The sequence below is a fragment of the Leuciscus leuciscus genome (genome assembly GCF_965113295.1).
Source record: "Leuciscus leuciscus genome assembly, chromosome: 13".
In the NCBI taxonomy this organism is placed as follows: Eukaryota; Metazoa; Chordata; class Actinopteri; order Cypriniformes; family Leuciscidae; genus Leuciscus; species Leuciscus leuciscus.
Genome location: NC_138737.1, coordinates 14,913,110 through 14,938,377, shown reverse-complemented (window position 1 = coordinate 14,938,377; position 25,268 = coordinate 14,913,110). Strand labels below are relative to the sequence as shown.

Sequence of the window (25,268 nt, the reverse complement as noted above, 5' to 3'; positions counted from 1 at the left end):
GAATTTATTGCATTCTTTGATTTTTTTCCCTCACTTTTCTTACTGTATTACTTCATGGTCACAAGCAGGAAAATCTACTCTTAGACCTTTATATACCTTATATATATAAAGGTAGGGTGGTGGTGGCGCAATGGATAAGACACATGCCTTTGGTGTGAGAGACCCGGGTTCGAATCCACTGTGAGACACCAATGTGTCCCTTGAGCAAGACACTTAACCCCTAGTTGCTCCAGAGGCGTGCGACCTCTGACATATATAGCAATTGTAAGTCGCTTTGTATAAAAGCGTCAGCTAAATGAATAAATGTAAATGTAAATGTAAATATAAACGTGCTTTAAAAGTATTTGACAAGAAACCTAATAGATCTCATCATTGTTTTATTATTCAAAAGCACTTTTTACTTTTGATTTACTTTTTACTTTTGTTTTACAATTGTTTTTTAACGTACAAAATTGTTAATAATCTTGCACCCTCACCCTTAAAAGCATTTGTTTCTTCGCGTAAAGAAAATATAAGACAAACAAGAGCTTCGTCAAGAGGTGATTGCAGTGACTTCAGCTTTTTCTGTAAGAGCTGTTAATAACTGGAATAATTTACCAATTAATATTAGACAGTGTCCTAATTTTGCACAGTTTAAGTTACGTTTGAAAATGTGGTTAAAGAGGAGTCAGGTTTGTGATCATTGAATACTTTTGTGTTTTGGTTTTATAATTGTGGGGGATTGAATTTGCAACATTGTGTGATGTCTTGTATATTGGGGGATATTCGGTAGTTATTTGGATTGCAGTTTTTATTGTTATGTGATGGATCATATGTCGTATATATTTTTCATTTGTGGGGGGATTTTATCGTATGTGATGATCTTTTGATCATTTGGCATGTAATGTGATTTGGTACTCTCCTGCACAGGGACAGCAGATGTAATTTAGCTTTGTAGCTAATTCTGGGGCAGTTTTTTTACGGTCCATTGTCCCTGTCAAATAAAGAATAAAATAAAATAAAACTGTTTGGTTACCAACATTCTTCAAAATATTTTCTTTTGTGTTCTCAGGAGAAATAAACTCATAAAGATTTGGAACAACTTGAGGGTGAACTATCCCTTTAAGTTCATTGTCATCATTATAATCAACAGCAAAATGGATGAATAAAATGGATGATTATAATAATTTTTTATTATCATCATTATTGTTATCATATGAAATATATTAACAATTAAAATTATTCAACTCATACAGGTTTTAAACAAAATGAGGCTGAGTAAATGATGTCAAACTTTTCATTTTTGGGTGAACTGTCCCTTTAACCATTCTATTGTAGTCATTTACACACGTTTTCGGCAAATAATACAGTAAATACTACATTGCTTTGTGTCACTGTCAAGAATATGTACACCCAAAGCAATTTCTTTTAGTACAATTTCTTTTATAAAAACAATTATTTAATACATTTTAAAAAGTGCTTTATCTGTGGCCGTTGCGAGTTAAAGGGATAGTTCACTTTGAAAAAAAATGTTGGTATGTTTTAGCTTACCTCAAGGGCATCCAAGATGTAGGTGTCTTTTTTTCCGCAGTAGTTTCAATTTTTATATTTTTAGGTCAAACCGTTCTTGTCTGAAATTAAAAAAAATTCCCCATCGTCCAAATTAAACAATTCCCCATCGTAAGTACACATTGATGGCCCAAGACACGAAACGAGCGGTTTGTGTGAGAAAACGAACAGTATTTATATCGTTTTTACCTCTTGTACACAGCCACGTCCAAGTGATCTGAGAGCGCGGGCGGGTGTAGATTTATACACTAGATGTCGCATTGGCTACGGTTTCGTTCCAATGAACTGCAGTAGCCAAGGCGACTTCTATTGTATATATCTATACCCGCCCGCGCTCTCAGATCACTTGGACGTGGCTGTGTACAAGAGGTAAAAACGATATAAATACTGTTCGTTTTCTCACACAAACCGCTCGTTTCGTGTCTTGGGCCATCAATGTGTACTTACGATGGGGAATTGTTTAATTTGGACGATGGGGAATTGTTTTAATTTGGACCATAGACCTGCATTATATGACTGACAGACAAGAACGGTTTGACCTAAAAATATCAAAATTGAAACTACTGCGGAAAAAAAGACACCTACATCTTGGATGCCCTTGAGGTAAGCTAAAACATACCAAAATTTTATTTCAAAGTGAACTATCCCTTTAAAGTTGACCTGTATTTAAACAACCAGTTATGGCCTTTCAGCATGTTATGCAGCTTTAAATAGAAGACTCACACATACTCTTCTCCATGATAGGGTTAAATGAGTTTAAAGGCCACCTGGAGAAACAGCCTCCCTTAATATTAGAAAAAAAAGGCAAATACCACTACAGCACTTTCCTAAACTACAACTGCAACTAATTGTTTGGTTTGAATCGTAAGAGCAGAATTAATACAGAAGTTTTTAGTTATAAAATATGAAAAGTGCTAACAAAAGTGAATCAAGAAAAGCAGTTATGATGGTTAAAAAAAGCTTCCTGTTGAATGATTCCTCATTCATAAAAAAATAAAATTAAAGCACAAAAGTCCATCAGCTTGCCTACCTGTCATTGATTGCACAGATTATATACAGACATGCAACTGATGCAACTGCTCCATAAAAACAATATAGAATAATCACTAAGCTAATGAAATCCAATGGTGACAAAGAATAGCTGGCATATTCGATTACGGACCATTACTGTTTAAAGATATTGATTGGTAAGCTATTTTAACCCCTAGATGGAGCAATCAGTCTTGCTTAACATAGTGAAATCAATATGTGCAACAGGTTCAGCATTAGAACTTTGGCTTGCTGTGCATAAAGGGAGACCGGGGATGATCGTAAACCCTTTTCGTCTAACCATGAATAACATTTTGTCCTTGAACTCTTATATTTTCACACAAGATATCTGCTTGTCAGCTACAAATATCAGTTATGATTATAAAGATTATAAAACCTTAAGATTATAAAGCAGACTTCAAGAATAGATGTTGAATAAAAAGAATTCCATTGTTGCAACCTAATTAGTAAGTATTACACTAGTTGGGGTCATTTGCAATAAGGCAGAAAAGAACAACAGCAAAAATTGAACAAGCATTATACAGTTCGCCTCGTAACAGTTTTAATATTTAGTTGTATGTTACCTATATTTGTATGTTATTTATCTAAAATAACTCCATAGCACATGTCTGCTGCCTGCATCAAATAACTCAAATAGTCAAGACCACCTGACATAGTCTGCATTTCAGCTGCTGTAAAACTTACATTATCCGTCTTAAAAAGAGATTCTTTGTCCTGCATGTTGACTTTGCTGACAGCTTTTTTCAAATTGTATTCTGAAACATCTTCCTTTTTTCTACTGTCTAGGCATGCTGAAAAATCAAGAAAATAGAGAAAAAGTCTTCCATGGAGATTGGTTTTGTTACAACTCTCCCCACTCCTGTCAGGTATTGTTGTTGAACGAGGATAAGAAATAATCATGATTTAAATGCATCCCCATATTTCCCTACAAACACAAGTTCTATGATTAATATGAAAAAATTAAATGAATAAACAATTATGCAGACTTGGTTCAAAAATCACTTACAGCTTTATGTCTCGAAACACTTGAGTGACATCAGGAACAAAGTGGGTATGTACTCCAGTGACTTGTGCTTTTACAACTAACCCTGTGTTAAGATTTCACCTGCTTAAAGACACCTCAAACATATGACCCCTTTCTTTAATCGGGATTCTTTTTTATATTGTTAACCAGTTGGTTCTTTGCCCACCAAATGTTTTATATTCCTTTGCTAACACAAAACTTGAGTGAAGACTAAGAATATGATGTTGTATAAGCGACATAGAGTTAAATAATAATGCAAAACATCCAACCTGGAAGTGGTTGAATGTTTTGTTTCATTATTTGTCTCGACAGGGCTTATATAACATCACATGGTGTTTAATTCAACAAGCAGAAAACGTTTTTTTTAATAAATTTGTAAATTAATGTAGAAGAGCAGAAAGAGGTGCAATCATAGAAGATAAAGACTTTCAAAGTTTATGGACACAATAACTGATTTTCAGTATATAAATGTTATAATAGTCTTTTCATAATCATTCTGCATTGATCCCTTAAACAGTCCACTGAAATTAATCATTTATAGCAGCGTGTAAGTTTAAAATATTAAGATAAATGGTTTGAATCCCTGAACATGAAACTCTGTCCAAAAGAATGACCAGTTATCAAATGTTTATTTATGAACGTTTGTTAACAATGTAAATATGTGTTTTTTATATTATACAAAATTCTTTTTAGCTTTTTAGACATATAATTATGACCCTAAATAGCATTTGTTTTTAATATGAATGTGCCTGTTGCTGAGAAACATGTTCAAACAATCTACTCTGTTTTCATCTTCAAAAATATTTTTAAGTTGTATATAGTTATGTACTTGTATCATAAAAGACTGTAAAAAAAAAAAAAAGCCTTGCACGTCTATATACAGTACATGTGCTTGGGAGGGCCATTATTGAAGAACAATTTGTTCAAAAACACTCAAATAACCTTTTTCAACCACAGGATGAGGATGTTTTTTCCTGCGTTATTCTAATCGACACACATGCTATGTACATGTTCATATGTTCAGTCTCCCCCCAGAACCCGAATACAACGTCACACACCCTGAAAACGGACTTTCCAAACACGTAATGGGTTATTTTCTTTGCAATCTCATTTTCCGGTCTTCCGGAATGGACTTCACCAGGTTTTGATTTGAAAGTGGCACAATATCCCTTATTTATTTTAAGCACAGGGCACAATTAATATTTTATTTTTATTTTATTTATTACTTCAAATGTGACCTGAAACATCTGATCAATGAAGATAAGTTAGCTTATAAGATAAGTAGGATGTTTCCAAATTAAACAGCATGAATGAGGTGAAAGACAGATATCTGTCAAAATGAAATTGGCAGAATCTTTTGCTGTCTTGTGGTTAAATGGACCAAGAGATGTTTGAGATGAATTTGGGCTTTGGCTCCTCCACACCAGAGGAATAATTCTTACCAATACACATACAGTATGTGACCCCTAATAATGAACTATCTATGAAACATTTACACCTAGAAACCCCTCAGTAAACACTCGGGGGGAAAAAATGATGCAATGAAGAATTTCTAAAATAAGAAACAGAAACAACAAATGCCAAATAATTTCTGAAGAACTTCAGAAGGTGGCTGGCCACACACTGAATTCAGCACAGACTACAGAAATCTATCAAAAAAATAAAATAAAATAATTCTGGATTGCATAGTGCAAAAAGTGCAAAGTGAATTAAAAACAAATAAACAGGAGCAAACGTTTCTTGTGGAGACAGTCTGACTAGCAGTAACAACTCACTCTGTAAATGCACACATCTATATACAATATGAACACACGCGCACACACACACACACACACACACACACACACACACACACATACACCAACACCCAGTGAGGAAACAGTCTGTTGTCTAATTTCCACTAAATGTCATGCTAAACATTATAAAAGGTTGTGACCCGAACATTTCCAGAGCATTCACCCTAATAATTGCTCTCTCACTCACATCTATCCAACACTCGCACCAACAGGTGAGTTCTTTTTTACTTTCCTTCTTTTAACCTTGTTGTATTAATTAGCTACTTGTTTGTTTTCTGGAATAAATATGGATTAATATATATATATATATATACACACACACATACATACTGTACATACATACATACATATATATATATATATATGTGTGTGTGTTTTTTCAAAACTGTTTTCAAAATCTATTTAGATTATGATTGTTGAAAAGCTCACATCATTAAATCATCAAATTTAGATACATTTTGGTCAATTTTTAACACTCAAAATCTGCTTTCAGTTTGAATGACAAGTGTTTTAATAATCATTAGATGTTTCAAAGCTAGATTATTTTGCCTTCTGATTGGTTAAAATAATCACGCACTTCTCAAACCAACCACTGAATTAATTGTTATTCATGTTACACATAAAATAGCATTGAAAATCAAGGTGATGTGACAATTTACATACTGTGTACTGACAACACTGCATTACGCTGTAGTTTTTTGTTTAACCTGACAGACTAACACAGCTAGGAAAAAGAGACAAGCAACCAAATGGTGTGCTTTCCTTTCCTAAACTGCAGATGCAGTTGAGGTCTGTGAATCTTACAAACTCAGTGTTTGGTTTTTTTTTCCTGTTCAGAGGCACCACCGACATTTGCTGAGGAGAACGAAAACGCTATAGGAAAACGCTACAAAGAAGGTGTGGGAGGTAAAACATAATTTTGTGTTAGCTAAACTACTGCAAATGAAATCATAGGAGGATCACCCAGCCAACAGATATAAAGGGTAAGTTACAAAACTGTAAAAAGTTTTGAGAGCTCTACATGAGGAGAAATGAGTAGGTGCAACCTTCTTTTTTTTTTAACACAAAATGACTTTGTTTTTGTCTTTTAAAGGGCCACCTCTTTATTTAGAGTTTTTAACCAAGAAATCACGTTGTTGTTCTTAAAAGTATTCTTTGTGGAACCTTCTACTTCTTATCAAAAAGTTCTACAGATCAGTATTTTGATTTCTGGGATATTTAATGCATCAGTGCATCATGGTCTTAGAAACAGCTAGAGAACAAACAGTTCTTCGAGGAAATTGAAAAGGTTCTGCTTTGACATCAGGTTAAATAATCTTTCTTGACTTGAACTTTTATTTTTAAGAGTGATAGCATTAGCTAGTCAGGATGATAAAATAATTGTATGATAGTGACAGGATAACTAAATTTTATGTTGGAAATATGTTCAAATGTGCAACTTAGATAAGAAACACTAGATAAAATTCTACAGATGCACTGTAAAATTCTGATGCATATGATAAGACAATGATTATTTTCCTGTTATGGCCAATAACAAATGAATGGCAGATACTTATTCCAAACTATTTTGTCTAAGTAAACTAAGAAATGATAAATTGCTGTATATGCATTCCTATAAAATACACTAATGTGGAGACATTCATATTGATGCTGGTTAGTCATTTTTCAAAAGCATGGAAATCTAACACTTTTTAATGCTTTAACTTGCATATCTTCAGCAAGTGCCACAGATCATGGAATAGATGCCACTTTAACCTCAATTAATTCTTACCTACAAAAACAATAAGCCAAGATGGTGGAACTGGGTGGAGCATGGTGCCCAAGTATTCAACACTATTATTTGTTTGTTTCTTGAATGTACAGTAATACATGCCCCAAATTTATTGGTCTTTGATTCATGTGGGTTAAGAGAAAAGCTACACGCTATAACAAGTGAGTGGGTATACAGTGGAAAAAAAGTGAGTCAGAATGAAATGGAGAGAATTTAGGCCTGCTCTCTGTTCCATATCTGTAATATTTTTTTTTTTTATTAGATTTCAGGTTTAATTCCATGATTATCATTACGACTATGAATTCCACAAAATAACATGGAAACTAAAACTGATTTGACTGAATACTAAAGTTTCTATAGTGGCATAAATGAAACTTGCTGTCAGTCCAGACTATTCTCATATCTTGAGGGAGTTTATCTTGGTGAATGGAACTGAGAGAAGGCTGTATTCAGACTGAGAGATGAATAATGAGTTTCAATGCCTTGAGTAATCCTCATCAATATCAACTTTTGGCTGAACAAATTTGTATCAATGTACATGGCACAATGGCACAACATTGCAAATGACTGGAAAGTTGCACCCTTGCATGTAGCCAATATAAACTGAACATCTAATAATTAGTCTTGATGAAGAAAGATACAGAGTTCTGAGAAGCGTAGAAAAAGGGTAATTAAATAACATTGCTTCTTTTAGAAATGTGCAGTAATTTATATTTTTTAGGGAGGAAAAAAGCATATAGCATATTTTAAAACATTTGTTACTATTCAGCACCAACATAAGGGTGTTATTATGCACCCTTCTCTGATTTCCTACATCTGTATCTCCTTCTTATCAAACCAAGTTGCTTACTTGAAAAACCCCCCAGGTGAAAAAATTTGACATTTATCATACTTGATGTGGTTAATGTCAAATGTCAGAGAAATAAGCAACACCATCCACACGACTTCTTAAACAAGTTCAGAAAACCGCAATGACAATGGTGCTCTAAAATTTTCTTTCTTTCTCAGAAGTTACATGTGCAAGATTCTTGCTTTAAGTCCATCCAGGGTTTTAAGAATCATAACACTGATAATTCCATACTTTTACACAATTAAGCATGAAACAGAAGTTATCGCATTACATCTAAACACATATAGAAGTATTACACATTGAGGGTGAATCAGATAAATGGTCCAGGTTGGATTCTCATATAGTCCTTTAATATTTAGTAGCCAAACACTTGTACATCGAACAAACATATAATCCTCTGACGTGATCCGGGACGTCATTACAATAAACCATCCACTTGTTTCTGATGCTGGGATCCTTCTGAAGTCTGTACAGAGATGCAAATGAGCTGTTTAAATTGGACACGTCAAAGCGAATGTTCTTTCACTTTTCCATTTGTCCTGTTGTCGACAGATTCCAGTGCATGGAGTATGTCAGAAACTGAACGCACATCTGTATACTGTATCCAGTGTAGACAGTGTCAGTGATTATAATGGGTTCTAACTGCTTGATGCGACGTGACCCTCACATCCGGTGTAGGCAAATGTCATCCGTTAAGCGACTGAATGCCAGTGAGCGGAGCCTATGGTGCGCTGGTGTATAACTATTCGTCGATGTCTTGCTCTGGAGGCAGTCACATGCAAATGTATTTGCCCGTGTGACGTCACAAATTTCACAATATCCAAACGAGATGTTTTTTGGAGCTTGGTTAAATAAATGTTTTGTTTAAAATGAGGACATTTTAATGTTTTAATGATACAAAGACCTCTTATATGTCAAAAAACAAGGCAAATTTAAATTATCATGTCATGACCCCTTTAAAATACAAAGGGCCCACCACTGCTTTTCCTGACTCTTGGTTCCTGCTCAAGGGAAAGTGTAGTTTGTGTTTAGAGAACCTGCACAGTGAAACAAGAGAAAGAAAAACAACCTCCATTTCATTTAGCAGTTTTGAATTCAAATGAGTTTAGTTATACTATATTTGGAAACAAAGCAAAAGGTAAATGTATTTGCACAGGAAATACTTTGTGCTAGTACTTGTAGAGCTGATTAATTTCACTTTCAGTCCTTGGTAGTACGTTAAAGTTAATGAACTGTACGCTCTTACAGTTAAGTATAACTTCCTATTTATTTCTATATAGGAATGCTTCAAAATGGTCCTGGAACATACAGAGGTGAAGAAAACCGAAGCATTCACCAACATCGGTACCAAGAGGAAGACTATCCCACATTTTCCAGCATACAAATGAAGCCCAGAGGAAGCAGATCACCTCTTAGCTCAGCTAAACTCATGGCTACCAAGGTAACAGACTGGAAACTGCCATATTTATATTTAGAAATTAAAGGAATATTAATAATGTTAATTTAAGTTCTTCCATGAAAAAACAGTCCTCAAACATAGTTAGACAACTTTAGAAATTCACAGCTCAAGTAACATCATTCTGAAGAATGTATACAAGTGCTATAACACAAAATCCCTGTGTAAATTTAAAAATGCATTCCGCAAACTTTTAAATTGTATCTTTTTGTGATTGTGATTTCAAAGGTATCTGTTGCTATGGAGAGTGATCTCAGAGGTGCTGGCTCATCTCACATTCAGAATTCCACTCTACAACAGCAGGTACAGTCCAATCATAAAAGGTTTCACTTCCATAGCAACACCTTTCTAGCCTGGAAATCCAGACCTAAATCTAAAGGATTAATGGTCTGGTGTCGGTCAATGAAACTCGGCCAGCTCGAGGGGCGGCACCAAGCATGCATTTGAAAATCTCACAGCACGCCATTGAATGAATGAATGAATGAATGAATGAATGAGGCATTTATATATCGCTTTCATATGTACTACTGTACACCCAAAGCGCTTTACAATCATATCAGGGGATCTCTCCCCAACCACCACCAGTGTGCAGCATCCACTTGGATGATGCGACGGCAGCCACAGTACAACGGCGCCAGTGCGCTCACCACACACCAGCTATAGGTGGAGAGAAGAGAGAGAGTGATGGAGCCAATTCAATGTAAGGGAATTATTAGGAGGCCATGATTGGTAAGGGCCAATGGGTGGAATGTGGCCAGGACACCGGGGTTACACCCCTACTCTTTACGAGAAATGCCATGGGATTTTTAATGACCACAGAGAGTCAGGACCTCGGTTTTACGTCTCATCCGAAAGACGGTGCTCTCTGACAGTATAGTGTCCCAGTCACTAGACTGGGGCGTTAGGACCCACACAGACCACAGGGTGAGCACCCCCTGCTGGCCTCACTAACACCTCTTCCAGCAGCAACCTGGTTTTTCTCAGGAGGTCTCCCATCCAGGTACTAACCAGGCTCAGCCCTGCTTAGCTTCAGTGGGCAACCAGTCTTTGGCTACAGGGTGATATGGCTGCTGGCCATATGGATAACACTACGACCAATCACAACAATAAACCCCATACGCTTAGCTACCAGCGGAGCTAACTGGTAGATTAGACTCTTCCGGTCGGCAAAACAGCAAAAACACCCTTCTTGCAAAGGAACGATTCGAGCGGCGTCTTCTGTTCCTCTTTTGGGAAAAAGCCAAGTCTAACTCGTTCATTGTAGCGGCCAAAGCCGTTTCAAACAATTGGTGTTCATCCATAGGCATCTTGCAATGTTTACTGATGACTTCGACGTCACAGCGCTGTCGTCATCTGTTTAGCTCGCCTCTGGCCCGCCTATATCTGATAACCCGATGTGATTGGTGCAGCTCAGATCGAGGGGCATATTTAATGAGCTCCATTGCTCGACACCAGAGTAACTCGCTGAGCAAATTCAACTTGTGCTCTCGCAAGAACTCTGGTTTACCAGGGTAACACCTTTCTCAAAAACTAAAGGATTAAAGGTGCAGTAAGAAATTTCTGAGAAACGCCAAACAAACACACCCCACCTGTCATTGCTCCGCCCACCAAAATGCACGAACATGCAATGCAAGAGTAGATGTCTCATTATGTCTCATTACAATTGCATTTTAAAAACTGAAACATGTAGCATTGGGTAGTATAAAAATTATGCATGATGAGTTTCTGTTGTCTTTATCTAGAGTGCCAGTGAAAATACAAGCAAGTGTTTTAGACAGCACAGACCATCAGTATTACGCAAAGGCAACCAGCCTTTCCCACAAGGTACTGGTACTGTAGACTCTATCAAAACTTAAAAATATAACATAATTTTTCTCTGAAACTAAACTTTTCATAATGCTCCACAGGATGTGGTGTTCATGACTGGGCTGTGGACACTGTGTGTAAGACAGAACCTGACAGCAACCTGTCAGACCTGGGCCAACTTTACACCAGCCAATCTGAAAACAGACTCAGTGCCTCTGTGTCAAGTCCTCAGCCTGAAAGCCCAGAAAATTCTGGGAAGTGAGTATCTGGTTTGAGTAAACAAACACACAAACAAGAAAATAAAAATACATTATGTCCACATGGTCTCAGTTTTGTGCTAAACTAAGCATTTTTTTATAAATCTCTAGGCATCCATTCAGTGTTCCAGGCAGTTTTCTGTGTATTAAAGGACAATGCAGATGGCCGGGGTGCTCAAAGAGCAGGGAAGTGTTCAAAGAATATGGACATTTCTTAAGGTGAGACAAAACAATTTAAATTAATTATAATTTAATAAATAATTCCAACAATACCCGATATCTGTACATCTTTATGTGTTTTTCGTAATCTAGACACCTTTCTACTGACCATGCTCCTGGGGACAGAAGTATAACCCAGCTGAGGGTGCAGAAAGACAAAGTACAATACATGGAGAATCAGGTAAATAACCATATATAAACATGATCAACATACTGAAAACGGCTTGTTCTACATTTAACCAGCTTACGTGGGAAACACAGAACCCATTTATTATGTATCACAGGGGCTAATGGTACATAAATGCAGAGTGAAAATAAAGAACATGGTGGTCAGGAGGTTATAAGATTAACTGGATGATAAATGAATGCTTGCTTATGACACTGTGTTATATTTACTTTGTAAATGTTACTGTTAGTTGACAGCAGAGAGACAGAAACTGCAGGCCATGCAGCTACACCTGTTTGATGTCAAATCTACCTCTGAGGTAAGCGCTCTTATGTTAAATTACAGTATATTTAAAATATATCATATAGCTGTTTGCATTGCGAATAACAATATATAACAATATAACTATATATATATATATTTACACACACAATAACAAAATTATTAACCAAGCCAGATGACTAAAAAATAGGTATACCATTGCTTGTTGAGACGTTAATTAGCAGCCAGGTGCTAGTAATTACATACACTTGATAAACGATTATCAGGGAATGGTTCATTCTCTATAAAGAAAAAAAGGAAAAATAATCTTCTCACAAAGCTCAGAAATGTGATTGTTACTCATTCTGTCTGGGTAAAGTTACAGATTGTTAATACATTTTAATGTGCTGTGTCACTTACTACGGTAAGGATGGGTATTGCTCTGAGAAAAGCGTAATCAGTTGATCTACATTTTTTTTACGGTTGTTAACCGATGTTACGATTTAACCGATGTTAAAGATCGAACTAATATAATGCTATAGAAAGGAAGCCAGGCAAAAATGGTAAGTCTGGAAAGTATGGACCAAATATTGTCCCCACTAGCGTTTTCTACCAGATAACCATCAAGCGTGCTGATGAAGGGATATCTTGATTTGTAACTGGTTTATGGATTTTTCTTCACACCAGTGTATTCTTGAGACAAATGCAAGGCCATCTGTCTGCCAGCTAAATCTGAGCTGAAATTGGGTCACACCAGACAACAATGATCCTCAGCCAATCTACAGTAGTGGTCCTGGAGTACCCCCAACACTGCACATTTTATATGTCTGTCTTATCAGCCATTTGAGGTCTTGGAGTCTTTATGAGTTGAATAAGGAAGAGTGAGTTTGATTAGGAAGACATCATTATGTGCAGTGCTGGGGACATTCCAGGACTGGGGTTAGAAACCACTGAGCTACAAAACTGAAAAAGGGAGCGTTGGAAAAGCCAAGCCAAAACCATTATGCCATTAATCGAATTGTGCCATAATGACAGCAGGGTCTGTCTATGTTCTGTTTGTCATTTGAGGTTTTTTTAACCTACTTTTAGGGCCTGAAGAAGTCCAGATGTTTTATGCCCAAAATGATGTATTGATGTAATTTTATCCTTCTGATCTCAGGGTGGTAACGGTGTGGAGAAGCCGGGACATCTGTCAGGACTCCTGGAACCTGCAGCATGTCAGAACACAAATGGTCTCTATGAAAGTGAGAGAGTGGCAGCTGATGCGTTAACACAAGGATACTGGCAGATCTCTACCTCACAAGTTATTCCAGGTCATTCAGCAGCCAAACACACTGTTGTTCTATACATATTTTCAAAAACTGATTCAGAAACTGAACATGTGTATATTCAATTTAAAACATTATCCACACACAACACAACACCATATGATGTTTTTCTTTTTCTGTCCACAGGGATTATCCCCAGTTTTGAGTATTATAAGTTAACAAACATGAGGCCACCATTCACCTACGCCTCTATGATACGATGGGTAAGCACTGCTGAATTAAATATCCTGTAGGCCTATATTACCTTTTAATTTCCTATCAGTCACATTAAAGATGTCTTGTATGCCAGGCAATCCTGGAATCCCCAGAGAAGCAGCTTACTCTAAATGAAATCTATCACTGGTTTACCCGCATGTTCTTCTACTTCCGTCACAACACCGCCACATGGAAGGTATGAGATACAGTATTTGTCATTCCATGACTCACTGCCCACAAACAAGCCAATCCTGAAAGCCACATCCTCTCGTTTACATACCAGAAAACTTTCACAACTTGCACATCAATGACAATGTGATGACCTGGCTGTGAAATCACAGAATAAGTCATTATTTTATTGCTTTGTGTGTGTAGAATGCTGTTCGGCATAACCTCAGTCTTCATAAGTGCTTTGTGCGCGTTGAAGGAAGGAAAGGTTCTGTTTGGACTGTAGATGAAGAGGAATTTCTCAGGAGAAAAGGACAAAAGTTACACAGGTAAACTGTACTTGCTGCTCTGTAAGGATGACAGTATAATTTTGTGTAAATTCTTACACGTTTTTTACTGTTTGTGGATCGTTGCAGTGTTTACCCGTTCATTAACTAGACTGTGGCGGCCCATTCATTATGAACCAAAAATATTTTTAAACTTCTGATAACATAAAAGGTCTTTAATGTTGTTTTGCGCCATTGCTAATGCAAAGTATCTGTCAAACGATCTAAAATCAAAGGCACAATATGGATAAATCCAAATCCAATATGGATCAAATCACAAAAGGCTGTGACTTAAGTCTGTTGCGCTGCGTGTTTTAAAGCGAAGCGCGCACTTTGTTCACGTGGTCAGCTCATGATCTGGTGTTTTCCGCAAGTGGTGCTCACTGTAGAGCCAAATGAGTTGACCTTGACCGAGTCTAGCTCAACCTCTGTGGATCTAAGGGGCGGAGGGATAAAGTTATGGTGTGGTTAGCTCTTCTATCTTCTCTCTATCTTCAAGCTCCACCCATTACACCCAAATTACATCCAGAAAGGGGGAGCTGGACTTCACACTTCACACATTGCTCTCCAGTGAGCAGCCTCTCGTTTTCCGCATCTCAGAACGACTCGGTTCACAGTGAATGAATGCAGTAAACTCCATTCTGCATGTGAGTTTAGTGTGGATTTGGGAATGCAACAGGCACCAATTATGCTTTTTGACATTTGCATAATTTCCAACATTTTTATGGGCAGATGATTACAACATTTCACTAGATTTGTAATGAGATGCGTTTGTAAACCTGTTTTCAGAGAAACTGCCTGCAGTTTTCCACCAAAATAAAAGCCGAACTGCAGTTTTCCATCAAAATGAAAGCTCAGGAAATTAGGACAAAAGTATTTTAATACCCTACTGTAAAGTAAAATAATATAATTGTGAAATATTTATTTATTTATTTTACAGTGCATTTATTTCACAATATATGACTATTACTGTCATAGGTATAATAATAAAAATGTATTATTATATTTTATATTCTAATTGTTTGGCTTCCTAAAACAACAGTGTGAATGTAATGTAGACTGGGCCACTATCACAACTAAAAGAAGTTTGAGTCCCCTACAAGTCAATTCATTGACTTATCTTTTTCTTTGTTCAGTCTGCACACTGAACATGGTTTGGAGCATTTCATTTTGTACTCACAGTGCACCAGATTGATGAGTTTAACTTTATATAATGCTATAGATATTTATATAACTTTGACAATTTGAATGCCCCAAGACCACCCAAGGTCCTCCCACCAGTCTCAAAAAATCATGTGGAGAAACAGAGTTGGTTGTATGTATAAATATAAGTAAAAAAAAAAAGATGGCTGAGTAGTAAAGATTAAAAAACCCTACCTTGGGCTCTTTGGATGGATCTAATAAATTGGCTTTATTGTTGGAGCTGGGAGACACCTCAGCCTCATGGACTAATAAAGGCATGCTGTTTAGTTCTGAATCATAATAGATTGATTGTAATTACAGCACCTTTTCCTCTAGGGACCAGGATATGGCCTGGATGGCACCTTTTCACCTGTTTCCCCTGACTCCACAAGGTGAAACTTACCAGACGTCTGGCCCAAATGGACACTGATTACGAGATTGCAACAACATTCAATCACTAACAAGATTTACAACTTTAGAAAGAATAGTCAATGTGATATAAATTACAGACATGGTGGTTTTAAATGTATAGCAGACAGTCTATTTCAGACCTTTTTCTTTTTCTTTTTTGTGTAACGAATTCTTTAAGAATCAATATAAATGTAACTTCATCCAAAGATAAAGTTAAGAAATGGAAGTTCAGCCAATTTTCATTATCCTTCTCACATTTAAATGTAATAAAAATTCACACAAGTATATAACTCTTAAAATACCAACATTTGTACACCAATAATGATAGTAATGACAACGTAAAGTATGTAAATACATTTAATATGGTACTTATTGTTGAAAGCTACAGTAAAACGACTGCTGTACATTATTTTCCTTGAAAATAAAATATTTGATCCAAACTGAAATGTAATCCAGCACTGTTAGACTTTTTTCCAGAGCTGTACACACTATACACAATCAAGTTTTGCTTCTCATAAACTAAAATATAATATGAAACAGTTTCAGTAAGAAATATTTTATAATGCGTAATTGCAACGCGATAGTGATGTTCTCAATGAAATGGCTCGTCACCAACTGCAATACCGCGTCTATGATTGGTGGAGAGATTTTTGCGCGGTGCATTTCAGCCAATCAGAGCATTGTTTTCTCGCTCGTATGTAAAGCCTCAGATAAATGGCGAACGGAAGGGCAAACTGTAAACAAATACTACAGAACTGGACATTTTAGACCAATTGTGACTTTTAAGAGAGAAATAGCTTAAAGTTGGGAATACTGTGTTAAAATCAAACGGAAACAATTGATGTGCGATAGTCAGCGAGAATATGAACTAGCCTCATTCAGCGTTGGGAAGCTATCTAGGCCTGCTGACATTTGCGCAGAATTGGATATTGGAAGTGCTGTAATGCGAACGAGGGATAGAGACCCGCACAGTTAACAATTATCACTTAGAATCTGTTTTAAAACCATCTTATACGTCGGATAAATCTAGAACTAGCTAGTATAATGAGTACAAACTCGGACAGCAGCCAGCCGTCCGAAATTAACCAGATGAAAAGAAGCGCAAGTCCGAGTGGAGAGTGTGAGACCACGCTGCTCAAGCAGGCGAAAGTAAGTGACGAGGAACCAAGAAAGGAGTCTCATGAAGATGCAGAACCCGAGAAAGTTGGGAATGGTGAGCCAAAACCCGGAGCTGAGCTCCCTGAAGGAACTGAAGAGAAGGAGGTGGTAATTCAGGATGAAGCAGCCGCACAGGAGAGCACGAGACAGGCTGACGGAGGTGAGAGCGCGCGCCAGCCGTCAGATTCCGCTGCCATCGCCGCAGCGGAGGCGCTCGCGAGTCTGACCGGCGGAGACGGGGACGAAGACTGTAAAGAAATGCCCTGTTCGTCCAAAAAACCGAGCCGAGAGAAATCAAGGTATAAGTCCAATCGTCCAGGTTGCTCTCAGAGCGAGAGAAGGACGGAGGCAGCCGCGGCGGACAGCTCTTCATCCCTGCTGATCCGCGAGAACAGAGAATATCCAGAGAAGGCATCGTTTGTGGATGAGGAGGAGGAGGAGGAGGAAGAAGATGAAGAAGACTCCCTTCCTGGCTCTTCCTCCACGGCTAGTTCGTCTGTCGCCTCTGAGAACGAGGATAACGAGGACGGTGAGTGTGCCATAGTGTCGGTGAAGATGGCCCCGGAGGTGCGGCAGTCCGTCGCGCTGCTCGCGCAGGTACAGATGCGTCTGGATGCGCTGGAGAAGAAAGGCGCGCGTCTTCATCAACGTCTGGAGATGAAAGTGAGCCGCCAGCGACGCCCTCACCTGGACCAGCGCAGCGCCATCACGCAAGCGATCCCAGGCTTCTGGGTTACTGCTGTATCCTTTAACACAGTGTGCGAGTTATTCAATGACTTTCAGAAGTCACTGAGGTCGTCCATTGTGGGCCCTATCGCTGTCAACTACTTTTGTGCATTTGTGTTTATCTTAATGGTCTGATAAGTAGTAACAGTACCTATTTTTGTCCATATACTATCCGATACAGATATAGATTTTTGTCAATATGTATGTATTTACATATATTTGTAAAAACAAGCTTATTTTGACTGCAGTCTCTATAAAATGTTTTTAAAAACCTTTCAAAAACAAGTCACTGAAAAATCAAGGAATTTAATTGGTCAAAAGATTCACAAGTTGATGTTATTAGATGTCCACTTTACCATGCCTGGTGAATTTCCACCAAAGATCACACTTGGTACTTGTATAGCAATGTTTATGTGTAGACTGTATATGCCTTACGTGTTGTTGTTGTTTTTTCCATTTGCATCAAAATGTTTGAACCAAATGATGCTGGTTTCTAGAAGTTTGACGTCTTCATTTACACTATGTGCACTTAACTTGGAACCAATCAGCTTCTGAATCACCCACATCTATCAGCGCAAATCGACGAGTCTGATGAAGACGCTCTCAGTTACATGACTAATTTAGAGGTAAAACATTTCCCCGCCTTTTTTCCCTTGTTTGGCTTAAACCTGTTTTCAAAATGGCTAATTATTTGTATTTTTAAAATGCTTATCATTAAACAGATTGAATCTTTCAAGAACAACAAACTTGGATACCGCATCTGCTTCCATTTCCGGCGAAATCCGTTCTTTCAAAACAAAATGATAGTGAAAGAACTTCATCTTGGGATGGGAGGTGAGCTGACCACTATCACAGCACCTCTCTTTTCATGAGTGTATGCATGTATAAGATAATCATGCATTATCATCTGTATGTGCTTATTTTTTGCTCAGGGTCTCCGGTGTCCTTCTCAAACCCAATTTTGTGGCACAGAGGACAGAATCTGGTCGGGAGTGGAGAACCTCGTCGAACATCACAGGGAGTCTACCAGAGCTTCTTCCATTGGTTCAGTGATCACAGCACCCCAGGAAGGGATGACATAGCACAGGTACATCTCTCATGAGGTTAGGTATAGGAAATGAAAATACATGAACAAAAAAGCACTATAACGCAAATCCTTAAATAAATACACACAGTAAGGATGATGTTTTATAAACCCATTGACTCCATCTCCTTGGCTCTAGATCCTGAAGGAAGATCTGTACAGAAACCCTTTGAGGTATTACCTGACTCCACTGTGGGAGCCACGAGAGAATGGCAGGTAATCGCCAGAATAAAACATTTGATTTCCTCCTCCAGATTCTCCCAAATGTCTTTTTAGGTTTTCCTAAACTTGAATTATCTTTAACCAATTTCCATGCCAGCAGCGCTCCCAAACCTAAGGGCAGCAATAACGGAGACGAGTGTGTGATCATCTCAGATTCAGACGAAGATGAAGAGCAGAGCAGCCAAAACTTGGAGCAGGAGGATGATGATGATGATGATGATGAACGTGATGACCAAGTTGGAGGTGAGCTTTTCCTTTTCACAATCATCACACATTATGTAATATAAAGTGTTTCATGATAAGCAATAAAAAAGTGGATTTCCCCCCAAGTGGATTTCATTTCTAAACAATTATGATTGATCACATTTTTCTCCCAGGCTCAGAAGAGAATGACAGAGATGAGGGGGAATCCTCCTATGAGGAGAGAAATGAAGAGGAAGTGGATGTTGAGGAAGTAGAAGAGTCACGTGACTCCAGTGGCTGTGAGGTCAGAGAGAAAGGAAAGGAAGAAGAAGATATTGATGTCGATGAAGAGAAGAGTTAGGTGTGGTGTTGTCTCCGTTTCTTTTTATGCAGAATAGCATCATTAGATTTTTCTATGATCTATTTTACTGATTGTTTTCTGGATAAATTAACAAGTGTTAATGTTGCTTGATGATCATGGTTTAACCATATCTTCATTGTAGATGGTACTTTCTATACATCAGAGATGATGAATTTTCAGATTCAGTGTGTGCACTCCTCCAAAAACACGTAGTTTCTTTACGATTTTACACGTAACTTTGCATTAACAGAATTCACAGATAGGGCTACTGATACCCATAAGACACCTCTTTTATCTCAGAATTGACTGTTTAAAGTTGGGGATTACAGACTTCACTTAATTTAGTTGTTTTTGGCTAGTTTAGAGTCCTGGTTGTTGTTGTCTTTTGTTGTATGGAATACAGTAACATCGTCTGTCACCAACAAGTACATTTTCACTGCAGGAGGATACAGAATCATGACCAGTTATAAAAATATTTTGTCAGTCATTGCTATAATATTTTTGGTTAATTATTGTTTGTTACTACTTTTTTTTTAAAATCCACATTTACAGAATTCTAGCATCATGAACGGCATTGTTATAGTCTTATCTTTTTATTGTTCATAAACTCTACCACCACATTTTAGCTACAGTATAAGGGAAAAGGTCAAACATTCTCAAATGCACTTCATTCTGAACCAAAACTAGATAACTCAGGGATGTTTCCTCTTTTTACCCTCCTTATAGATGCGTTTCCCTTCATAAGTTGCGTTCATTCAATTTTGTGTCTTTAATACATACCTTTATGAATTTTGTTTATTGATGAACATTTGAATCATTGTAGGTTTATTCCACCATGTTTACATAAGCAGCTAAAAATCCTGACACTATTCCTCTGTTATGAGGTTCAGTGTCATGTGATACTTCAAACAACTTGTCATTTCTAGGAATTGAGTTGGATATCTACACACTATCATCACATGCACGTTACCATTTATTCACTGCATTGAATAACAATTGTAATGTTATTTAAATGAGCGAAATTTTTGGAAAGGCCATCTCGTTGTGTTATTTCTTTTGACAGCATGATGTGTGCACTCAATACTCAGACTTTTTTGTGTCCAGTTAAATGCTTAGATAATGTAAAGATAGTGAATATGTATGTACACATTTGTTCCTTTTGACTTTTCATATTCATCTTTTTTTTTTTTTTTTCTATTAGTACTTCTGCTCCTTTGCAATAATATATTTTTCCTTAACTTTGGTCAGTCAGTTATTAGAGTAAAATCTTTGTCATAGGAATCTGTAATAAGGAAACTGTGTTAAACATATTTAGTTTACATTGATTTTGAGTGTTGACCTGTAAAAGCTTGGTTTAAAAATTTGAAAAGCTATTAACTCATTGTAAGTATACTGGATTGTACTTGTTTTTCCTGCAAGGCCAGTGGTTTGTACATAATCCTTTCCCTTATGAAGGGTTTATAATATGTTATTGAATTATTAGGGTAGATTTGACCTACAATATCAAAGAAAAGCTATATTTTGTGTGCTAAATTTTATAGAGAACTACAATTTTTAAATGTTTTGTTTTTGTTTGTTTTTTTGTTTTCCATGTCAAATAAAGTTTTTGTCTTTTCATTCACAATGTGGCATTCTGTCTCTTTAGTTTCTCCAGAAAATGTATTAAATTTAATACAGCTTTGTGTCCTGATGACACACATATTTAGTGTTCATTTCTAGCAGTGTTCATCTCTAATTCCTCTAAGCTGGAAACTATAATAAGAAATTATATAATACGCACCAAACTGTTCATAAATTACACTGGAACGTCTGCTTTAAAAAAAATTAAAACACACACACATTTCAAGACATTGTTTTTCATGTCTATCCACAAGGGGGCAGTATAGCAAAGACAATAATTGAATTAGAAGTGATTCTGTTTTCAGCTGTTAGACTAATAAAAGAAATCTGTTTTATGGATTTCATATCCAAGATTAATATCTTTCATTTTAAACGGAACAACAACTCTGGTGCAAAATATTGGGATTCCAGCCTTTCCCCCCATAGAGACGTTGTTTTGACTTGTGTATGTGAAGCACCTGCAGACAGCAAGCTCTTGGTTAGTTATGGGGGTCTGTGGGACTGCAAAGGCGATGAGATAAGCCCTCCGAGCGCAGCGTAGAGTGATGTCATTGTCAAATGCTCTTATCTCCATTCAGATGCCTGTGCTCAGACAGCTGTGCTGTGCTTGATCACGTGAACTGATGCGTTTCATGTTTTCATGATGAATTCAACAGTTCTTACAGGTCGAAAGCGTCTTTATCTGAGATTTGACCTTCAGAGGTCCAGCACACATCTCTTAGGAAATGCATGGATTAAACGCAACACATATTTCCTTTAAAACATGGAAATACGTGGTCCATGAGGTAAACTTTACTTTGCCCTCGTCACCCTGGCTGCATGTTAACCAGTAGCTTAGATCTTGACTCATGAGAGGTCAATGTGTAATGAAGGTTAGATTCGTATGGAAACAGCACTGCACTGCAAACAGCCCAAGGGCAGGCATTTTTGGGCAGGCCTCAACAGAGGAGTGCCGATGTTGCAATGGTACACTTAAAACCTTTGATTTCATGCTTAATGCAATGCTATAAATATTCCACTAGCAAAGGCCTGCCCTGTTTTTAAATGCAGGCAGCGGGTGTGGAGCCGTACTACTGTTAGATACCACACGCTTTATCAAGACTGAAGGAAGTTGGGGTGAATTCAGGTTGAGTGGGACACTTTTTCCCAGTCATCTCAATGGCAAAAAGTGTCCCAATTAACCTGAATTCCCCCAATGTGATTTCCATGGAGTATGAGCTACTGTCCCACCCCTTAATCTGAAAAATATTTTATAATCAGCATTCGAGAAAATAGGTTGGGCTGTCATTTAGAATTTTTTGGAATTTGTAAAATTTTTGTTTCATTAGTTATTTAAAAAAAATAATTAATTTACTTTTTATTTAAATATGTATTGTTAAATTTCAAAATATGTTGAATATAATATATATATATGATTATAATAACATAAAAAAATATTTACAATTCAATTGAAAAAAAAAAAGTTACATAAGCAAGATTTTATTTTATGATATTTTTCTGAATATGCTCCACATTCATACTCTTCTTGTGTGTTTATTGTAGGTGCAGTGAATCTCAAAACCATTTACATTCAAATCATGAATTAATTATATACATTATTTCCATGTTGTTGATCATGGGAGCGTTGAGACTCTTGCTCATATAAGTTATAACTCAGGTCGCTGTTTTAGTCAGGAAGAATATGTGGGGAACAAATATCTTGATTTAAAAATTTTTTACCCTTTACAATAATAATAATTAAAAAAAAAATCCTATATTAGTCTCTCTTTACATTTCAGTAAAGTATCCATAATACCAGACCATTAGATCAAAATAGATCAATTTAAATTGATATAAAATCATCTGTCACATAACTTGCAGGTTAAAAAGTGCATTAAAATATTCAAATATAACAGGCAGAACTGAATATAGAAGGTCAACGAGTGAAGGAGACAGAGTGTGATGGAGTGAGGGAATGGAAAGAGTGCGAGAAAGACAGAAGGAAAGAAAGAGAGAGATGAATGGTAAAGCTAATTAGCAGGGCCTCTGACAGCCCTGGCGAGCAGATAAATGGTTTTTATCTGAAAGATCATCAGTGGCAGCAGGAGTCGCAGCCTTCAGGCGTCCCCTGCACTCTTTCCACCCGTCTGCTCTCCAATATGTGTTTTGACTCACTCTGTGGCGACATATGAGTATTCTGTGCATTCTGTTATTTCATCAAAAACATCCTTTTTGGCTAAACAAAGTGTGTGTGCATGTTTCTCTGCTTTTGTGTATAAATTGCCCATTACCCATTCTTAGAAGAACATCACGCCTCGGGCGATTGCGTTTGCAATCAAGATGAAACCGAAAATGCACTGGGAAAAAAGGGAAAAGGCACCTCAGTGGGACTTTTATCATCCCAAAATCTCATGGCACTGCATCCATCTTTGATGAGGCAAGGCGCTTATACGCTCATCCATCCTGGGCATCCCGTGGGCTGCAGCTAAGGTGCTGACAGATTTATCTCCTAAGACAGATGTATTGTACACTCCCACACCCCTCCAGCTTTTTAACTTTTCCATGGTTCCTGGTGTGCTTTCCTTTTCTCTGCATTTTGGAGGTTAGCTCTAGGGCTGCCCTGGATACTGACTCGTGCGGGAATCTATTGGAGGTGGAGAGAACTGTTCTGAGGAAATGACACATTTTGCTTTAATGGAGTTAAATGGTTGTAGGGTCAGTGACATGACATTAATGACATGAAAATGCATTAAAATACAACAGACGGGTGCCGAGATTATGTCTTTTTATAAGCCTCATACAGCCTCATTGTGTTTATAATCGCACTCTTGCAAACTATGCCAACTTTTAGGAAAAATGTTTTTAAATAAAGATTGAAAAAGCTGTGACTTAGAAGTCATGTGACCGCGTGCTATAGTTCATTTATAGCCTATACTTGTAGCTTTTTACTTCTTGTGATTGTAGTCACTTTGTGTAATTTGAGAAGATTAACATGTAAGAATCGTAAACTTTTATCAGTCACAGAGCTTATTTTCTGCAATAATCCAAAAGCCAATGGAAAGTCGAGGGAACCTTTGGGTTGGCTTACAAAGATATGTCATCACTGCAGAGCTCTAATAATTCAAATAAGCATATTTTCATATCTGAAGTAAAATTATTTTTTGTTTTGTTCACTGTAAAAAATGATATGATTGATGAGTTATGACAACCTATATATTTTACATTGCTTTAACTCATCAATTTTCTATTATAAATATATTCTATTCTCTTATAAGCAACTTTTTAGTTTAGTTTTTTCAAGTCAGTTTAATGTAATTTAAGTTGAAATAAAACATCTTAACAATTAAACAATTCAATTGAAACAATTCAATTTTTACAGTGTATCATAAAGTAAAACATGTCAGGGTGATACAACTGTTCTAATAGCAAAGAATAATACTTAAACAAAACTGCAGCTTATTAACTTATTTTGTCAGCCAAATCATGGTCTAACAAGCATAAAACGCAGGAAAAAAGGAAATGACATCACGCAGAGGACCCCAGCATACCCGCAAAACTGTGTACCAAGGTCAATAATTCTCTTCAATAAAATATCTGATAATTTGACCTTTTTATGAAAAGGCAAGGTCAGTTCAGGTTGTATAATACCATGTGGGTTGACTCCCCAAAAACGTAACGATATTTGTGAATTCATATGATATTTGTAGTTGCTTGAAAAAAATCCATGAGAAAACTTTTTTGAAAATAATAAACCATATGAAACCAACATGTACAAATAGTCAATTTCTAAGAACTTGTAAAACATATTTTAAACTACATTTATTTCCTTCATTTGTTGTGAAGACTCTTATATCTTATTGACCCAGAAGTCTACTTTAAAAATGAATCCCTCCCCAACCCAAAACATGCACTGACACATAGCCTGCGGTGCTTCATAGAAGAGCGGCCTGGATTGATGAGCGCCACAAACTCACGATGATAAATGTGTTGTTGTAACTCTTGCTTTGAGCCTGCAAATCCCTGTTTATACAATCCCTGTTTATACACTCTATAATGGTGAAAGAAAGACAATCATTTCCCAAATACAAAAACCCATTGACTTGCTGACCATACATGAGAAC

The 25,268-nt window shown here is 37.0% G+C and overlaps 2 protein-coding genes across 5 annotated transcripts; both read left to right on the top strand.

The window, feature by feature from the left end:
• The first annotated feature begins 1,620 nt into the window (after positions 1–1,620).
• On the top strand, positions 1,621–16,265 carry foxp3a (forkhead box P3a). Of its 3 annotated transcripts, none has more exons than XM_082187958.1 (14): positions 1,621–3,464; positions 6,256–6,324; positions 9,320–9,480; positions 9,724–9,798; positions 11,238–11,319; positions 11,403–11,559; positions 11,670–11,777; positions 11,871–11,958; positions 12,194–12,262; positions 13,364–13,517; positions 13,659–13,735; positions 13,822–13,923; positions 14,103–14,224; positions 15,740–16,265. In XM_082187958.1, the coding sequence occupies exons 3-14, from the start codon at positions 9,322–9,324 to the stop codon at positions 15,831–15,833; spliced, it is 1,287 nt and encodes a 428-aa protein (XP_082044084.1). In that variant the 5' UTR covers positions 1,621–3,464; positions 6,256–6,324; positions 9,320–9,321; the 3' UTR covers positions 15,834–16,265. The 3 variants fall into 3 exon arrangements, with proteins under 3 accessions (XP_082044084.1, XP_082044083.1, XP_082044082.1); XM_082187957.1 differs by lacking the exon at positions 1,621–3,464 and adding an exon at positions 3,628–5,630; XM_082187956.1 differs by lacking the exon at positions 1,621–3,464 and adding an exon at positions 3,628–5,630 and having other exon boundaries at positions 6,256–6,401.
• A 133-nt stretch (positions 16,266–16,398) lies between these two features.
• On the top strand, positions 16,399–20,079 carry tspy (testis specific protein Y-linked). Of its 2 annotated transcripts, none has more exons than XM_082187955.1 (7): positions 16,399–17,713; positions 18,247–18,324; positions 18,421–18,532; positions 18,631–18,785; positions 18,922–18,998; positions 19,105–19,247; positions 19,382–20,079. In XM_082187955.1, exons 1-7 carry the CDS (start codon positions 16,859–16,861, stop codon positions 19,546–19,548), a joined length of 1,587 nt encoding a protein of 528 aa, XP_082044081.1. In that variant the 5' UTR covers positions 16,399–16,858; the 3' UTR covers positions 19,549–20,079. The 2 variants fall into 2 exon arrangements, with proteins under 2 accessions (XP_082044081.1, XP_082044080.1); XM_082187954.1 differs by having other exon boundaries at positions 19,102–19,247.
• Positions 20,080–25,268: the final 5,189 nt, after the last annotated feature.

Excerpts from the sequence above, each read along its gene's own strand:
- tspy (XM_082187954.1), top strand. The coding sequence starts at position 16,859 with ATGAGTACAAACTCGGACAGCAGCCAGCCGTCCGAAATTAACCAGATG. Across the intron at positions 17,714-18,246 it reads CAGGCTTCTGGGTTACTGCT|CTTCTGAATCACCCACATCT; the intron begins GTATCCTTTAAC and ends GGAACCAATCAG. Across the intron at positions 19,248-19,381 it reads ACGTGATGACCAAGTTGGAG|GCTCAGAAGAGAATGACAGA; the intron begins GTGAGCTTTTCC and ends TTTTTCTCCCAG.
- foxp3a (XM_082187958.1), top strand. The coding sequence starts at position 9,322 with ATGCTTCAAAATGGTCCTGGAACATACAGAGGTGAAGAAAACCGAAGC. Across the intron at positions 11,959-12,193 it reads TACAATACATGGAGAATCAG|TTGACAGCAGAGAGACAGAA; the intron begins GTAAATAACCAT and ends TGTTACTGTTAG. Across the intron at positions 14,225-15,739 it reads AAAGGACAAAAGTTACACAG|GGACCAGGATATGGCCTGGA; the intron begins GTAAACTGTACT and ends CTTTTCCTCTAG.